This window comes from Pseudomassariella vexata (assembly GCF_002105095.1).
Source record: "Pseudomassariella vexata strain CBS 129021 chromosome Unknown BCR38scaffold_7, whole genome shotgun sequence".
In the NCBI taxonomy this organism is placed as follows: Eukaryota; Fungi; Ascomycota; class Sordariomycetes; order Amphisphaeriales; family Pseudomassariaceae; genus Pseudomassariella; species Pseudomassariella vexata.
In genome coordinates this window covers 1,196,515-1,213,337 of record NW_024467962.1, presented here as the reverse complement: position 1 = coordinate 1,213,337, position 16,823 = coordinate 1,196,515, and the positions used below count along the sequence as shown (strand labels likewise).

General features: G+C 50.7%; 3 protein-coding genes across 3 annotated transcripts; 1 reads left to right on the top strand and 2 right to left on the bottom strand.

The window, feature by feature from the left end:
- Window positions 1–833: 833 nt before the first annotated feature.
- BCR38DRAFT_342943 (protein-tyrosine phosphatase) lies at window positions 834–3,752 on the bottom strand (the record flags this gene model as incomplete). The annotated part of the gene is made up of 2 exons (XM_040855983.1): window positions 834–1,886; window positions 1,950–3,752. The coding sequence occupies 2 exons, from the start codon at window positions 3,750–3,752 to the stop codon at window positions 834–836; spliced, it is 2,856 nt and encodes a 951-aa protein (XP_040715563.1).
- A 2,858-nt stretch (window positions 3,753–6,610) lies between these two features.
- BCR38DRAFT_434166 (uncharacterized protein) lies at window positions 6,611–7,906 on the bottom strand. The gene has a single exon (XM_040860292.1). The coding sequence runs from the start codon at window positions 7,128–7,130 to the stop codon at window positions 6,858–6,860; it is 273 nt and encodes a 90-aa protein (XP_040715562.1). The 5' UTR covers window positions 7,131–7,906; the 3' UTR covers window positions 6,611–6,857.
- A 5,188-nt stretch (window positions 7,907–13,094) lies between these two features.
- Window positions 13,095–16,121, top strand: BCR38DRAFT_342934 (T-complex protein 11-domain-containing protein; the record flags this gene model as incomplete). The annotated part of the gene is made up of 1 exon (XM_040855981.1): window positions 13,095–16,121. The coding sequence occupies one exon, from the start codon at window positions 13,095–13,097 to the stop codon at window positions 16,119–16,121; it is 3,027 nt and encodes a 1,008-aa protein (XP_040715561.1).
- Window positions 16,122–16,823: the final 702 nt, after the last annotated feature.

Genomic DNA, 16,823 nt, shown 5'->3' with positions numbered 1-16,823 from the left:
ATCTCCATCTTGATCACAAGATATGATTCACCCAGTATGTTAGGCTATATACCACGACTAGGACGGAGTCCAAACACATTATTGAACTCCTTGGTAGGATACCGCACGCTACCAGACAGCTGCACTTAGCATGGTCAAACTGGGCATACCTAGCGCCGCACTCCTTCCAGTAAAGAGACCACTACTGAAGAACAGTAATACAGTCTTCCCAGTGTAATCATGAAGTTCGAGTGGGGACTTTGTTTTGCTATGGTGCGCGATATACGTACTAACTGTAGGGAAGCTGTGGTACATCTGGGTAAACAGTGATATAACTTCTAACAAAAAAGCATCCCACTGTCCGAACCCCAAAGGGACCGTGGGGACTTTGATACTCAGTAGAGATGTCTCTCAACTAGAAAGAGAACAGCTCCGGACAATTAAGCTTTGCAAAACGGGTGCAGGCCATTGCTAGAAAATAGTCACGATAAAAAAGCATAAAGAGGATAGGTTGCGTAAGTCATGGCATAATATCAACATTGCAATGCTCCAACTCATCCGGGATCGGGTATATTCCACTGTGCTGACATATGTATGCAGCTATAATCCTTTGATGCGACGATGCGGGATCGTGACTTATCCTCTGTACTATACAATCATTGATATGTGCCCTATCCTCACCAGCTTTAACCATACCCTCGTCCGGATCTTGAAAAGCATGCCCCGCCCAACCAGAACTCCGTAGCCTGTGATTTTCGTAACTTGATGTGTTTGTGTGTGGGTTGCCTGTTTCATTTGTGTGCCAGTATCTGTCTCCCTGTGCGCACACCCTGTTCTGTGTAGCGACACCGTACTCATCTCCGGGAAGGCGCTTCCAAGCTCCCGCTCCGCGCTCTACTCCTCTTGGCGGAGGTGCCTCTGCTCCGCTCCTGAGACCTGCCAACCCATTCCAATACTATCTCGTAACAGAGAACAAACTGTCGTAGACTCTGTACCATACTGAGCCGCTGTCCTCGAAATTCTTCCACTGTCTTCTCGATCAAGTCTAGCGCATCATTCCCCACCCAGCTGACGTCTAAATTTTTCTTGTCCTTCTCGACAACAAGGGGCTGGAAGACACGAGTCGCATTCAAGTTATCCTTCAACGAGTTGGGTACCTTTGTGCAGGGCGATATCGCCTCATCATCCATGCTGACATCACCATCACCATCATGTGACTTGCTGGCAGTTAAAGAAGCCATCCGCTGTCGCTTGAGCATATCGATGACGCTGTCAACCGTGCAGAACGTACCAGTACGGCCGCAACCTGCCGAGCAGTGTACGAGCATGGGCCGGGCGCGCGCACTCTCCTCAGGCTCATCAACCCAGTTCAGAGTTGCCGGGCGTTCGGAGGAAACTGCTGCAGTAATCGCGTTCGAGTCCACAGGCAAGGCAGCCCGTTGCATCACGTTAGAAAGCTCCACCAGAGCAAGGAGATGTGAGGGCTGGGCGGGGGCACCAAAGTCTGGCCACGAAGGATAGTGAAGCTGAGTGATTTCTCGTATGGGCGCGAAGGGATGCGCTGCGTGAGACAACGCAAACTTGCGGATGATGACGTATGGGGCCTCCGCCTGAGATTGCGGAGGCTGAGGGGTTGGGCCAAATGACTCTAGAGTCGTTGTCGTATTAGCACGCCGACGTCTAGAGTCAGGTGAACTGCTTGCGCCCGAAGAGGGGGTCGCCTGAGAAGCAGTGCGATGTTTGTCGATATCTAAAGACACTTTCTTCTCAGATAAGGGTTTGAGCTTAATAGATCCGAATTTTTTGTTCTGCCAGTACGGGTGACACTTCAGCTGGCCGCCTTCCGTTTCGGCAGTCAACATAACGATAACTCGGACATCTTCATCCCAAATGACTGACCAGAAGTCCTGTAACGGTGTCAGATTAATGAGCTAGAAAATATATGTTATTAGTAGGCAGAAAAGGCTTACATCAAATGTGGCCGGCAGAGGGCCCTGAGATGCAATGTATCGTTTGTTGCTTTTCGAAGATCGGATATGACTTGCGTTGATATAATCGCAAGCGCCCTCCGGTCGACCCGTAAGATGGACTCGTGCATGGTCGAATGGGAGTATATCTTTATATCTGTTCTTGCCTCCTTTTTCAACGCCGGATAGGGAAACCTTGCCCATGCCCGGCTTCTGGGATACGGTAGAGTTGAAATCAGAATAGGCGTCTCTCATGCGGGCCTGCTCGTTGCGTTCTATCTGCAGGAACTTCTCCGATACCGCTTTGCCGTGGTCGGCTGTTGTGCTAGCACTTCGAAGCCACTGCGGCAGGGAGTTTGGACTAAGGTTAGCGGGCAGGGCAATGTCCATCTGTCCAACACCATCGGCCAAATCCATATTTTGGCGGATGTTGCCAAAGAAAGGATTTGCGCCGTTTCCCGACGCAGGAAGCATCACCCCGCCGATGACTGGAGCAAAGGTAGGTCTACCCGGGTCGGATGTGGCCGGTTTGCCTGCTCTTTCCGCTGCGTTCCGCCGGTCAACTAGTCCCGCTTGTGATGAGGCAAAGGCGTTGAATCCTCCTCTCAGCAAATATGTGTTACCTTCGTAGCCTTCATTGGCGAACTTCTTAAACATGTTCATAGCCGAATGAGCATCTCGCTTTTCCGAGGATGCGCCATCGTAGACAATAAGATGCTTGACGGTTCGCCATTGCGCGAACTTGTCTTGGTCCTCCTCAGTCTGGAGGGTTGTTTGCAATTTCTGCAAATCGAAAGTGGCGCGTTTCAACAGGGTTGTGGGAATACACAAGTTCAACGCCCCTTGAATCCTGGACTGGGCATAATGAGTTGAAACCCGCACATCCAACAAAAGATACTCACTCTCGTCCATGTTTTGAATCATAGCTTTGAGTTGAGCAGGCATGATCAGGCCAGGAGTACCAGCCTCAAGGCTGGAGGGTAGCGTCTCAGAACGGGGTTTGTCCGTGTCACCACCTGAACGGTCCAACTTGTTCTGCGGCAAAGACAATCGAGGGTGGACACCTTCAACCTGCGATAAATTTGACCGCTTCATGAGGTGAAAGGGGGAATCGGTGTGGGCCGGCGACTCATGCCTAGGCATATCAAAGAAAGACGGAGGGTTTATAGAAGCCTCGGAGTTCCTCTTGGAGTCGGAAGAAACGTAGGCGGAATCGTGCAGACTGTCCACGTCAATGTCCATTCGGCTGCCGTTGGTATCCCGCCTGAGTAACGAGGGCCTGGAACCTGCCATGTCAGAGGTGCTGTCACTCTGATTGGTCGGCCGGCGCAGCGGTCTAGGCCTCAGACCCGGTGGCGGCGGCTGCATACTCGGGGACGCAAAATGAGAGCTACCTAGGGCGAAAGACATTCCTCGATTGGCGTCGGCTTGGCGACGGAACGCCTCGAACTCGGGATTAGCATCAAGAGGCAGTTGCTTTGGCATGGCCGCGCCGAACGACTTGATCGACGATGTCGGTGGGCTCCAGTTCTCCTGTGGAAGCTTGGCCGAGTCTCGAGGGTCTGGATTCGGCTCTACGTTGAGGCCGAAGTAATTAGGACTCGATGATCGTACATCGGTAGGAAACGCCGGTGATAGCTTGGAGGACGGGGGGTACGGTTGCCCAACCGAGTGAGGCAGGCGTGGAGATGCCATAGGGGTGGTGGACCTGTTGGAGCGGAATGATTGTGCGTTGGTTTGGGAATGGCACGAACGATGTGGATGAGAATGCGCCGAACTCATCGGCGGCCTCGTGGATGTCTTCATAGTGTAATGATGAGTCGCGCCGGCTGTGTTGTACTCAGTGGGTGTCATTATCTTGAGTAGTTGTTCCCCTGGGTCCCTTCCAGTCGAGGATGACGTCGTGACAGTCGCACAGGAACTTTCTTCAGGTCAGTTGGACCTCACCCTTCATAAGCTTGACATGGTGGTAGACAGCTGTGGAATGTACAAGAAAAAAAGGTCTGGAAAATTTTGTGTTAAGAATTGAGGCGTCAATGACCGCATGCGATGCTCTTTGAGGTCAGACAAGGTTATTCGCGTGATGAAGTCCAAGTGTTGAGGGAAAGGTGGGAAGGTGCTATCAAGAGAGGCGCCTCACGGAGTTCCCAACCGATGCCGGGCAAGATGACTAGTGGCTTCAGAAACACAAGCGGAAAGAATATAATGACGGCGGAACTCGAAACGCGAGAAAGAGGGGGGATGAAGGGGCTTTCTGGGGGCTCAAGAACGCTGTGGTGCAGTATGAATTGGTCCAAGAAGCTCTGGACCAGGGGCGATGGCAACTGATATTCTCAATTGATAGTGGGCGCGTCAATGGTGTACGGGCTGGCTTGTAAATCGGGGGAGCCCTTTCACTTTGGGCTCGAATTGTGAGCGTGATCCTGGGTGAATCTGCTCGTCTGAGGAAGTGATCTGCGTCAATGGCGCTATGCGGACCCGCGGGCAGGGTACTCGAGCGAAGTTTACGTCCTTTTCGGCCTCTCAGGAGATAGTCGACGTAGGGAAGAGGGTCAAGATGCGAGAGGTTATAGGTTTCTTCTAGGAGATCTCGTTGTCGATAGTATGCCACCCGTGGACGATCAGCTTCCTTGTTAATGCTTAAAGCCGTCGACGGAATTGCTGGGTGCTGGTACTTGAGGCGGTACATCACAACCTTGGAAGGCTTGGAAGGGGGAGCGGGGGACATGGATAGATACACCATAACTGAGTAGTGGGCGGCGAATAATGACGATATTGGACACTTGAACTTTTTGCCCACTCGGTGTGGGCAATTGGCAAACGTCAGGGGTAGGGGACTGGCTGCGACTGCTAAGTGGTGCGCAAGTGCATAAATGACGAAAAGTAGGGGTCTGACTTAGTATTCTTAAAACGCGAAGGAGCCAAGTCGCATCTGACGAGGTCTCTGCCATCGACCTTACTTGCCGCAATCGCCACTCCTTTGATATGTTTTCCTTCAAATTACCATGTTGAGGTGACTGTCTTTTCCTTCACGGTGTGCAACAAAGGAGTTTACAGCCAACACTTGATGAACTTCCACACTCGCATTTCCATGCCATTGTTTGGCCGCCCGCATTCAATCAACTTTTCGTTCGGCGGGGTGGCGCTGCAATGATGCACGCAACGTCATCGGACTCCACCGGCTGACGGGCACCTCAGCTCCAACAATCAATTCCCGAGCTCCATTACCATCACGGTGGTGGACCAGAATCAGGCATTAGGGTGATTGGTTAGGTAAAATAAGTTATAAAAAATCCTCTTAAGTTCCATGTGGCTCATCTCAACACGAGCAGACATCAAGTCTGTTGTGCGACTTCAAAGTAAATCACCACAGAACCGTCGGGTTCCCATATAGAGTCGTGACCTAGTTCCCCCTGCGTCGACACCACGTGCGATAATGAGTTCGTGTTCCGTGTGCCTCATCAACTTCATTTTACTTGATTGACAAATGGAAGGTGGGTTCTCGACAGACTCACTAGTCACCTGAGCAGCCAAAATACAGCATTTGATGTTGCTCACGGCACAGTTCCGAGTTGGTGGACGGAGTATGAATAATCGGCGAAAGCCGATGTAGTGGCTGTCGAATATGCTGGCACCAGGTGAATCAGAGTCCTTCCTCTTGGTCGGATCCCCTCCCTAGTGGTTCTGAATAGCGTCGGCAGGCAACTCGTAGACAGTATCATCATGTGCAGGTCTTTCTAGCCAAGTCCATAAGAGAATAACAGGTGCACCCAAATAATGGAACTACTCAGCTTTGTCACACTGGAACATTAGGCCAAGCCAAAATTATTCCATCTTTGGCTGCGCCGTTAACGTTATCAACTTGTTTATCACATAGCCAAGTGCCTAAAATGAGGACGAATCGACTATTTTCAAGCAAGGTTTTGGCAACAGTAAGGCTAATCAACTTTGGCATGTTCCAGTGGCTGTCGTTGACTCGTTGAGCTGCCGCTGGATACTGACTATAGATACATAGGTACCTGTGCGCCCCACATTACCTCCCTGTAGTCCTTGCTTTCAGATTAAGATCCAAGCTTGTACTTTGGTCAGATCAAGAGTTGCATATCGCATAAAAGCACTTGACTCGGACTATGTTCTATGGCATTCCATATGGACAAATCTCAACACGCCGAGTACTTCTTACGTTGCCTACAGGAATTATGAGACAGAGTATGTACAGTTCACCCGACGCATTTTTGGAGCTGCATATATTACAGGTATAGCATTGCTTGGCTTCGTAGGCGTTTGCTGAAAGTACACTACGTCATTGTGCCGTATGGCTGTGTGGCACGATGCAACTGAAAGTCCTTCATCAAAAAATGGTCCTGCCGTTTGCAGCGTCTAGTCAGCATGTCTAAAGAAAAGGGGGGAAAGTGGTGATAGTGCCCAGTTAGTAGGAAACGAATTAGAGTAATACAGGTAATTGGGCGTTTTTGCAGCGTTCTAGAAGGGTCTGATTGAGACGATCCTTATCGGCGCGCCGCACGCCGCATTTTGAAAAACTGGGATTTTTTCAGGGTCTACCTCCCAGCAAAGGCGGCGAGGCTGCATATCTCACTGGCTCCATTCTACACAACCCTGGGTATGTTAGTGGAACATGGGGAATCTGGCAAATTCCCATTCAGCATCCATGAGATGGCGCCATTTTTGGCAATTCCGCCTAGTACAGATGCTGTGTGTTGGTGGCACCCCACACCGCCATGTCGAATCTCTAGCCAGCCCATAATACTTTGATGCAGCCCAACCAATCGCCGCAGATAAACCCCCATCTTCTTGCCCCGACACAAACAAGCTTCCGTACCGGGCATCGTGAACAGCATCGCCAAAAGCCGCGTCCCTGCTTTTGTAGCTCTTGCAGCAGAAGTCGACTCGTCAAAACCCGTGCTCGCATTGCCACCCACCTGCATGTCCACCGAGTTGGATTATCTTGGCAGTAGGCTGGGCTGATGAGTCCATCCGAACAAAGTGGCCGCCTTGGTTAAAAAGCCTCATGGTCAGAAGCAGTATACGCAGCTTCGCAAGGCCAGTTCTAGACTCAGTGGTACATGTGTCAGGGTGCTGGTGATGCTTTGTTGAGATGCTCATCAGAAAAAGCCGCCAGAGCACAAAGTAATAAACAGCGACAAATACTACGCCGGTATTCATGGAGATAGGCGGATGCGGTGTCCGGCGGCTGTTGCCATTACGGTGGGTGTCACCGTTCCATCGATGGTCTGGACCATGTCATCAAGTTGGTGGCTTGGCTTGCAACGTCCACTTGTCTATTGTTGGTGATGGTCATTGGAGAACTTCAACCTGGGATGACTTGGGCACGTAGGCGACGTAGTTGCATGAAACGGCCCCGCAGTCTAGATCTCGACCAGACCATTGGGCTTCTGCATCAAGATACGATTTGCTTGAGTACTTGGATGTAAACACAAGGGTGGACTCATGACGGGGCTGGTCGGTGCTCGACGCCTCCTTTGTCCACTATCGAGTGTTCACCCGCATATACCGATGCCCATCTGCTTCTTCAAAGCCGTCCTTGGAGGGTTTCCGTTTTACAAGATGCGGAATCCCGACAATCCAAGGTTATTGAACTGGGGCATTCCAAGCAAGTTATTTGCTGGCTCCCCGATGTAAATTCTTTGAGGAAAGCTGTAGTTATTTCCTGGTAGAGGCCACGGGCCTTACTTAGATCACACGCTCATGCACCAGTAAAGGGTTGTTAACAGCATCACAATTTGAGGGACTTGTGCGATTTAGAGATGGCTGAAGTATGTGAAATGGGACATCTCGATGACTCCGCCATACGAAGTAATCTGATCCAGTCGTTTTCGTCACATGATGTGCTTTGTATCATAGTACATGGGGAGCAACAGCTTCGTCTTCAACTTGATAGGCGCTAGAAACTTGAGCTACTACATTGATTTAGATTGCATCCCTAATGAGCCTATGATGCAACTCGTAGTGCTTGCGGTTCCCCTTTGTATGTTGTAACGTAATGATCTAGATTTTCAGTCATGATAGGGTTCCTTTCTAGATTACTTTCAAATGCACATAACGAAAAATAAGACAAGTATGCAGCTAAGCTAGGTTGATTTCGTTTCCATCAAAGTGAAGCTTATGAGGGTCGTCGTGTGCCGCCCGCGGCTCTTGTCCATGATGCTTTCCAGGGGTGCTTCCACGAACAGCTTCCCTGGGTTATTCTGGGTAGATCCAGGTATGAGCCTCGTCGCCAAGGTAACCTATGGGAACAACGTAGAGCTCGAAGCAGAACGCACTTACATAAGTAGGCTCCATATCAGAGTATACCAGTCGACTGTATGGGAAAACAAGTCAGACCGTTCGCGGAAACGCATAGTGACTAACACAAGAATTTCGGAGATGCAGTGATAGCACGATTTACCTAGCTCAATGAGAACTTGAGCAAGTCACACACGGGTGAGATAGTCACGGAAAGAAATACAGTGGAACTGATGGAGTAGTAAGGGAGGTTTTCCAAGCACGACATCGGGGCTCGGTAGTCATATCCCCATACCGTACAGCATCTCGACTTGATCAAGAACGAGAAAACGAACCCAGATCAGAAGCAAGGAGACGAGAAAAAGAACACGACCCCTTCAAACCCTTCATAGTTATTATTATATTGTATTTCCACAGCATGATATGCTATCCATCATGTCTTACAGTAACGCCAAGTTATGTGTTGACATGACACATCACGTACGTGCTCCGAGTGACCTTCCTGTAATCATCTCGCCGCCTCTAGGATGAAAGGCAGCCTGTCAGTTCTAGAACCCAATTTTTGTATAAACTCCAGTCGATCGACGATGATGCGGAGCTTACGACAAGAGCTTATAAAGGCGGCACTGTGCTCTCAGGCGGAGAGAAACTTCGGTTTAGGACGTCCTTCTCCTGCTCTCTGGGAGTATGTCAGCTGCGGAAGCCATATCCGAGTTTCTCTAGGGCTATGGATCTGTTTTTTCAGTTCGAGCCAGATAGTCGTGAAACAACTGGCAATGATAAGCTTGGAACCACTTACTCGTGTCCACTCGAACACGAACCATATTCACCTACTCCTTTCGTACTTGACCCGTTTACTTATATCAGGAAGCACTATGATGACATGTACCGAATTGAATTTGAATACAACAAGAATGGCTATAATTTCCTTACAACCCTTTTTAAGTCGAGTGAGCCATAGTCATTATGTGCCTATTGGAATGAGATCATGATAGTGTCTAGGTCTGTGCTTGATGTACAAGTCAGTAAGTTTGGTTATTCCCGTTGAACTATTACGCCACTTTCTATGCCGCAGTACTTGGCACGCCATTTAGGTTACACTACTTTAAAGTTGGATACCAGCGGTTGTCAATTTGTTTGATCCAACTCCTCCGAATTGCACCTATTTCGCCTAATTCGCGATGACTTCATTCCTCTAGAAGGTAGTGTTTACATATAAACTATAATTCGGATTCCATGGCGCTAGGGAAAGGTATATATATGTATATACAAAGCTGAAGGATTATAACTAGTATTAGGCCGTGATACTACTGTCACGACCTGGGTTGCATCGCATTGGTAGAGACCTCGATTAGGTGCTATCGACCAAGATTCTACTCTAAGGAGCGAAGGAAAGAAGATGACAACTTAGGTTTGAGGGAGCGCGACTAAGTCATCCACGCTTGGCGGGGCTCCTACAAGGGTTATGATTGGCTTCCCATCTGACACTGCCACGGCAGGTGTTCCAGCTGTAAGTCACCTAGTTGTAGTGAGTCTGCGAGGGTTGACCTTCACACATACGCTGCTACATAGGTTCGCTCTATTAGCAACTGCGTTACGTCCGCCGCAATACTATGTTAGTTCTCACCCTACTAACAAAGTCCCCCTGAGAAGATCGATATTATCCGGGCCTAAGCGCTATCCGACCGGTCCTGAGTAGCCACCTTGTGATAGTCCCGCTGACTGCTGGTTTCCCTGTCGCCGTCGCCAGGTCTCTACGTGTGTGTAGCGGCCATGGTGCGATAGTGGCCCGTAGGCGCTCTCTCGATCCTTCCAGCAGGCCGCAAAAGAGGATTACGTGCTCTGCCGTCTCGGGGGCCTCTCCACAGCGACATAGCGGCGAGTACACACCGAAGGCTCCTATCTTAAATAAGAAAGCTGATAGTCCTATTTTTCCGGTCCTGATCTGGCATAGGGTAGACGCCTCCGGTCGGTTTAGGCCTGAGTACTTGCCCTGTTTCGGCATTCGCATCGAGGGGCCCTCCGGCTCCTCGGCGATAGCGCGTCACTGGCGGTCGTTGTGACGGTCAACCCTCGCAGACTCACTACAACCAGGTGACTTACAGCTGGAACACCTGCCGTGGCAGTGTCGGATGGGAAGCCAATCATAACCCTTGTAGGAGCCCCGCCAAGCGTGGATGACTTAGTCGCGCTCCCTCAAACCTAAGTTGTCATCTTCTTTCCTTCGCTCCTTAGAGTAGAATCTTCGTCGATAGCACCTAATCGAGGTCTATACCAATGCGATGCAACCCAGGTCGTGACAGTCGTGTTGTGCTGCCCCGGAGAGCCATCTCTTCTCCCAGTGGTCTAGGAGGGCGACCGGGGCTTCCTTCTCCTTGCCCATCCACTCGGGGCCCTTAGCCTCCTTCTCCATCGTGTACCCCGCTGGTCTGAGCGATTGTGACGCCCGCTTCCGTCCCGCCGGCGTATCCTGTCGGAGTATGTGTGACGCTCTCGCGCTCGCGCTCCGAAGCAGGCTCCTTTTGCCGTTATTCCGTAGCTGTTCTTCAAATTTCGCCGCCCGGGCACTGAGATAGAGGTCTAGTGGCGAGATCGCTGCCTCGATTTCCAGGTGGCGGACCGGTGTCGCTTTGTAGGTGCCGCAGACTATTCGGAGGCACTCATTCTGTATCCCGACTAGGCTCTTAGCTGGTCCCGCTGGTTCCTCGCTTATAGTGTGCCACACAGCCGCCTGTGACGGTTGTCACGTGATTGACCTACACTGGTCTGAACAGATTGATAAGTGGTTGCAGATATCAAAGTCAGGGACTTTGGTATTGGTCTCTTTTGGTGAAGACATCTGGTAAGGTGGCGTAGTGGCAAGGATTGCAACCCCTAGCACGGCGTGACACCGCCCCGAAGGCAATCGCGCTGCGAATAACCGACGTGTATAGTAGTCTCGCCCGTATAAGATCGCAGCCCCACGCCATGTTCACTAGCTTTGTTAGGGCTAGCTTCTGAGTCGCCATTTTTGATTTAACCCGCTCGGTATGGGCGTGCCAAGTTAATTTGCGGTGAGTAGAGGTACCGGGGGCTTCGAGCCTACGGCGTATTTAATAATAATAATAATAATAATTTGCGGTCAAACCAGACCCCTAGGAACCTTGCCGAGACCGTCGGCGTTACTGTAGCGTTTCCAAGACGGATACTCTGCGGGGAGGGGTCTCGGGTTCTAGTGAAGTGCATCAGCCTAAATAATATTTGTTAGGCAACCTTGGTGGGCTTTGCCAAGACCACCAAGGTTACCACGTGACTTAGCCCTTCGGGACTAAGTCCAACCTTCGTGCTCCATAGGACTAGATAGAATGTCATGCTTTTACAACCTCACAAATCTTTGACCACCTTTGCGTGTAACAATATTAAAAAGTACTTTAAGAATAAAGACTTTATCATTCAGTAAGATAGTACCCGTAGTTACACTATTAAATATATATTTGATTAGTTTAAGGAAAACTGCCATAGGAATATTTTAACGTTTGCAATAGCCCTACAGTTAATCCTATGTAAAGCTTGGTACGAGGGACCAAAATCTAATACTACGAACTATACCTATCGTACGTTAATAGACCTTGAAGTTCTAGCTAAGTAAGGCTATTAGTCCCTGAGTAATTAATGAAGGGGTTAAGAAGGAGTAAAATTCCATACTAACCCGCTGCCTCAGGTAATTGAATTGCGTACTTGAAGCATTGACATAAATGAAACCGGGTGCGTTTTGCGTACCGAATTGATCCTTCAGTTATGTCGCCTTGGATGGTGTTCTGGCTAGAAACATGGCAGATTTCAAACATATTGACAACCACTCTGCCTAAGAGCGATATGGTCCCCAACCGATCCTGTTTTCTCGCACTTGTCGACATTTTGACTTTCTTTGACTTCGAAATCGTGACTTCTCAGATAAAAAGGTTTTGTAGTGCTTCTAGTAACATGTGGAAGATCCATGATTGCACAGATTTCAAATCCAGACATGGGCGGGTGGTTGGAGCTTCTGACTTATAAGAGACTCGCCAGAGCCCGTCTGGGCGACGAACTTAACCTTAGATAATGCAGTCTGAGCTACCAGCAAGTCTATGTTTCGAGGATCTTGGTTCCGCTGACGCGATCCCAAATTTAATATCCGTACCCAATAACAGTTCGGCACTAAACTTGCCCCCGGACCTGCTGGAACGGAAGCGGAAAGATTTGGAGAGAACTCGGGCTGGTCGCTTACTGACTTATCTTAAGAACAGGCTCTATGAAAGGACGACTCGGGAGTAAAAATAAGCCAAAAATGGAAGCACGGCCGTTCTAGAAACGGTTGGTGCGCGCAGTGCTGCGTGCAACAGGGTGGATCCTTCCGTCATATTCCCAGCCCCTTCGCAATCCTCCATTTGCGAGTCAAACTAGCCGTCAAACTCACATTCACGCTGCCGCCTGTTGAAGGCCCGCATCGTTCTGCTATCCGCACACTATCTTTTCTCAGTTGCGAGTTTGCGTCTTTGCTCTCTGCTCTGGAGTAATCACCGCTTGTACGGGCTATCGACCTTCATTTAATCTTCTAGACCAGCCTATCCTTCCGAGGTTCTAGGCCTGAGGCCTGTGGCCAGCGACCTGCTGCGTCACTTGTTTGGAGCCTGTGACCCCAAAGTTCCAAAAGCGCGGCGGCCGTTTGACCTTTACAGACGAGACAATATACCACATCATCCACATCGAATCATCTCATGACAACATCGACAATTTCCTGCGAATAAGTACTAGGCTACTCGTCGCCGGTTTCGACAAGAGATCGGCGTTCTTTGTATCCACTCCCCGCGTCCCTCCTTCAACAAAGCAACGCCAGAAACGACCAACTAGCTTGTCACTGTCAAAATGCGTCGAGCTTCCATCGACTTGACCGACCCGTCCCGGAACATCGAGGAATCAGTTGGCGCGCCCGATCCGACAACCATAGATCCCGAAATGGACATTTCTTTACCGTCAGATGAGGAGGATAGGAGGCCATATACCCCACCTCCACATATTGCTGCGCGATTCTACCGCCCAAGTCAAATTCGTCGCAAGGACTCCGCTGCCTCATCGCGCCGAAATTCGATTTCATCGGTGCATTCGCGCTCTTCGCATGGCTTTGGCCGTCACGGCGATGTACAAAGCAAGTATATTGCGCAACAGCTGCGCCGCGCCTCTATCCTCGAGGATCGCAAGGCGCGCTTGGCCGATAGAGCAGCGCATGCCGAGAAGGTGCGCCTACGGGCAGCCATGGCTAAAGCAGCTCATCAGAAAAACTCCAACTCGGAAGAGCGCGCTCTGGCGGCCGCTCAGGCGAGAGAGAAAAACCTGGCAGAAATCGTGGCTGCTTGTGCCGAGGAGGTCAAGAGGGCTAAGGCTGTTGCCGAGACGATGAAAGAAAAGCGAGAGCAGGAGTTGCGCAAATTGAAGGTGCAGATGGAAGAGCGCCTCGCAGAAGCCGAACGGAGAAGGGAGGAATTACGCAGCAAACATGCTGTCAAGCGCTCGAGGGGCTCGAGCCTAACGACAAAGAAGCCTGATGTAGAGGTACTACCAGAAGTCAAGGAACAAGAGAGCCCTGTCATGAGCGAAGACGTTGCGGCGAATAAGCTTCAGTGGTGGTGGCGGGCTGCGATGCGGAAGAAAGCTGGGCGTGACTTTGCAGAGCTCGGGCTCAGTATTGACGGCGTGAGAGACACATCGTTCGAAAAGGTGGTCGATCTCCTAGCCCAAGAGAAGGTCCTCACGATCACGGCGCGCGTACTCCGAATATGCGGATTGAAAGAGGGCGATGCAGGTTCGGTGAACGAAATGGCGGCGGTGCGAACGTTCTTGAGCGCTTTTCTGATCTTGGGCCATCCCACACAAGTCCTTAGTAATAAGGATAACAAGGGAGAACAGGAGCAGGTTGGATCCTTACTAGGGCAACCCATACCTCGTGATGACCTGGCTAACCCTCAGTTACAGGATCTTGTGGGCAAGGCTCGAGATCTTTTGATCTCCTTCGAAAACATACTCTCCCGACTCACATCTTCCAACAACTATACGCCACCACCCGCGTTTCACGAGGCCCTGCCGGAGTCTTACGCGACGTTCCATAATGCCTTCATTGCGTGGAAGGCGCGAGATTCGAACGCACTGATAGAGGTGATGATTTTGCAGTTTGTAGAATTGGATGCCATCCTCCAGACAGTTAAGGATCGAACTGAGGAAGCTGTAACGGAATCATACCGCCAGAGCATCAGAGACAACCAACTCATGCTGATGGTTCGGATCAAGAAACTCGCAGGGGCTCAACAAGGCAAGAAGTTGATCATCGACGCCGTAAAAGAAGCTCGCAAAGCGAGAGCAGCCAAAAAGCCGACAGGAGACACCAAGCCGAGAGTTGCTGACCACTCCTTAAGCGGCGAGGGGTCAACGAATAATGATGATGCCACAGCAGACAAAGTCGTCTCGGAACAACTGCAGACACTCACCCCGCCACCTACTCCGCCCAGCAGTACACAAGAGAAACGTAGTGTTCCCCAGCCAAGTTATCCCCCCATTCTTCCCGACAATCGGATCATTGTCCATGAACTAGCCATCAACCGCGAGTACCGGATCGAGTATCAGCATTTCCAGGAGCAACACAAACTGCGCATGGATCCTCTATTCAAAGATCTGAAATCAGGCGGAAGGGACGAAGAGAAAGAGTTTCGCTATCTCATCGTCATGGCCAACTATATCAAGGAAAGGCTCCAGCATCTGGTCAAGCCGAGCTCGTCGCTGTACACGTTCATCGGCGAGATCCTTGATACCGAAGTTGCTCAGCGCCAGTTCGTTGCAGGAAGCTTCTCTTATGACAAGTTTTTCTCGTCTATGGGTTCTCTTTTGCCCAAACTTTGCGCCCCTGTTCGCGATGACGAGGTGCAAGATTTGGTCGAGAACAAGCTGAGCCAAGGCCACATAGTTGACCGCCTAGAGGCGCTTATATCATTCATCGACGTAATGTTGTACGACTATGCCAACTACATGCTGCAGGTCGCCGCGCCAAACCTCATTGAGAATGCTTCATCCTACGAAACCAAACGATTTGCCGAGGAGTTGGAAGCCGGTTCAATGACGCTAGAACATGCCGAGGTGTCGTGGCGTACTGCACGCGCCAAGGTCTTTGCAGAGGCTGCGCGGCGCGACCCGGAAGGCATCAACCTTCCCCGGTCGCGGCCAACGGCTGACAAGATCTACTGGCAGATGTTGCTGGACGAGTTTACACAGCCGTCCCCATCGGCGAATACGATTCCAGAGCCCTTGGCCCTCGACACGAAACGTCGTGCTCGCCTCGGGTTGCTAACGCTTCGCATTGCGACGGCTGGAGCCATATTACTCCAATGCAAGAACATCTTGAAGCGTGATGTTCGCGCGCCGTGGAAGACGGAAGCTGGGCGTCTTTTCACAGTTCTTGAGGCTGTAGATGACGTGAACAAGCCGCTCGAGCAATCTAGTGCTATTGATGGCATCATGGCTGCGCTTGAAGCGGGGCGTTCTATGCCTGCTGCTAGCAAAGCCCACCTTCGCAATCTCGTCACCAAGGTCTTGTCTGCGAGCGTGGACGCCAAGCGTGAAAACACGGAGCCACGAGAGCCTGTACTGCGGTTGCTACTCACGCGGTTGAGAGGCCACATCCTAGCGAGGTTCCAAACCGGCTCGGCGAGCGAGAAGGTCAAGGCCACGAGCGTAGCTGGGGAGAAACTTGCAAGCCTGGGACTACCAGAGTTCGTGGAGAGGGTGAGAGAGATGGTGGATGAGATTACAAGAGTTGGCGCTATTGACCGTGTGGCACACGGCATGTGGTGGGAAACCATTGCGGAGAAGGCTGACAAGGAGGAAGCTGCAACCTCCCGGGGCAACTAGTTCCCGCCCAAGACACCAAGCAATCAGGAGTTCGAGGGTGATGCAGTTGAAGGGTGACGAGAGGCGCGTTTTGATAGCGTACCTGAGCACACGTGCATATCGGTGGCTTTTCTGCATCTGATGGGGTGTTTTGCAACGTCCATCTGGCTTTGGCTTAGGGTTAATGGGGGCACTCAATGGCGTTTTGGTGGGGTATTTGGCATTTTTTTGGAAGTTTGCTTTGGAATTACATTCTGGAATTGGCGGGTATCTAGTTGGGGGTCATGGCTGTACAATGGACTCACGATGCGCTCCTTAGCGAATGAGATGGACGTGCCTGACGAGGGCTTTGGTAACAAGGGCAGAATGCAATTCATCTACTCAAAATGGTGGTACCACGGCCCTGTTGTGACTTTCTCTGGCGATAATGAAGTCGTATTGTGCAACCAGTACCTGTATCTGCCACATGCATCAAATGTGCTGGTTTATACAAGGCTGAACCACACATATATGCCTTTCTAATGCGCTCCTAAAGATTCGACCCAGCGGCGGTATGCAGACTTCTAAATCTGGCGGTGGACATGCAGTATTCAACGTTGAACCATCCTCAGAGGGAAACAAAGGAAGAAACGCTCAAATGTCAACCGTAACTCAGGAGCTTTGCTGCTAAAGTGGTAGCACGTGATCACGGGTTATTAAAGGTGGGGGACCATGGGGACCGAC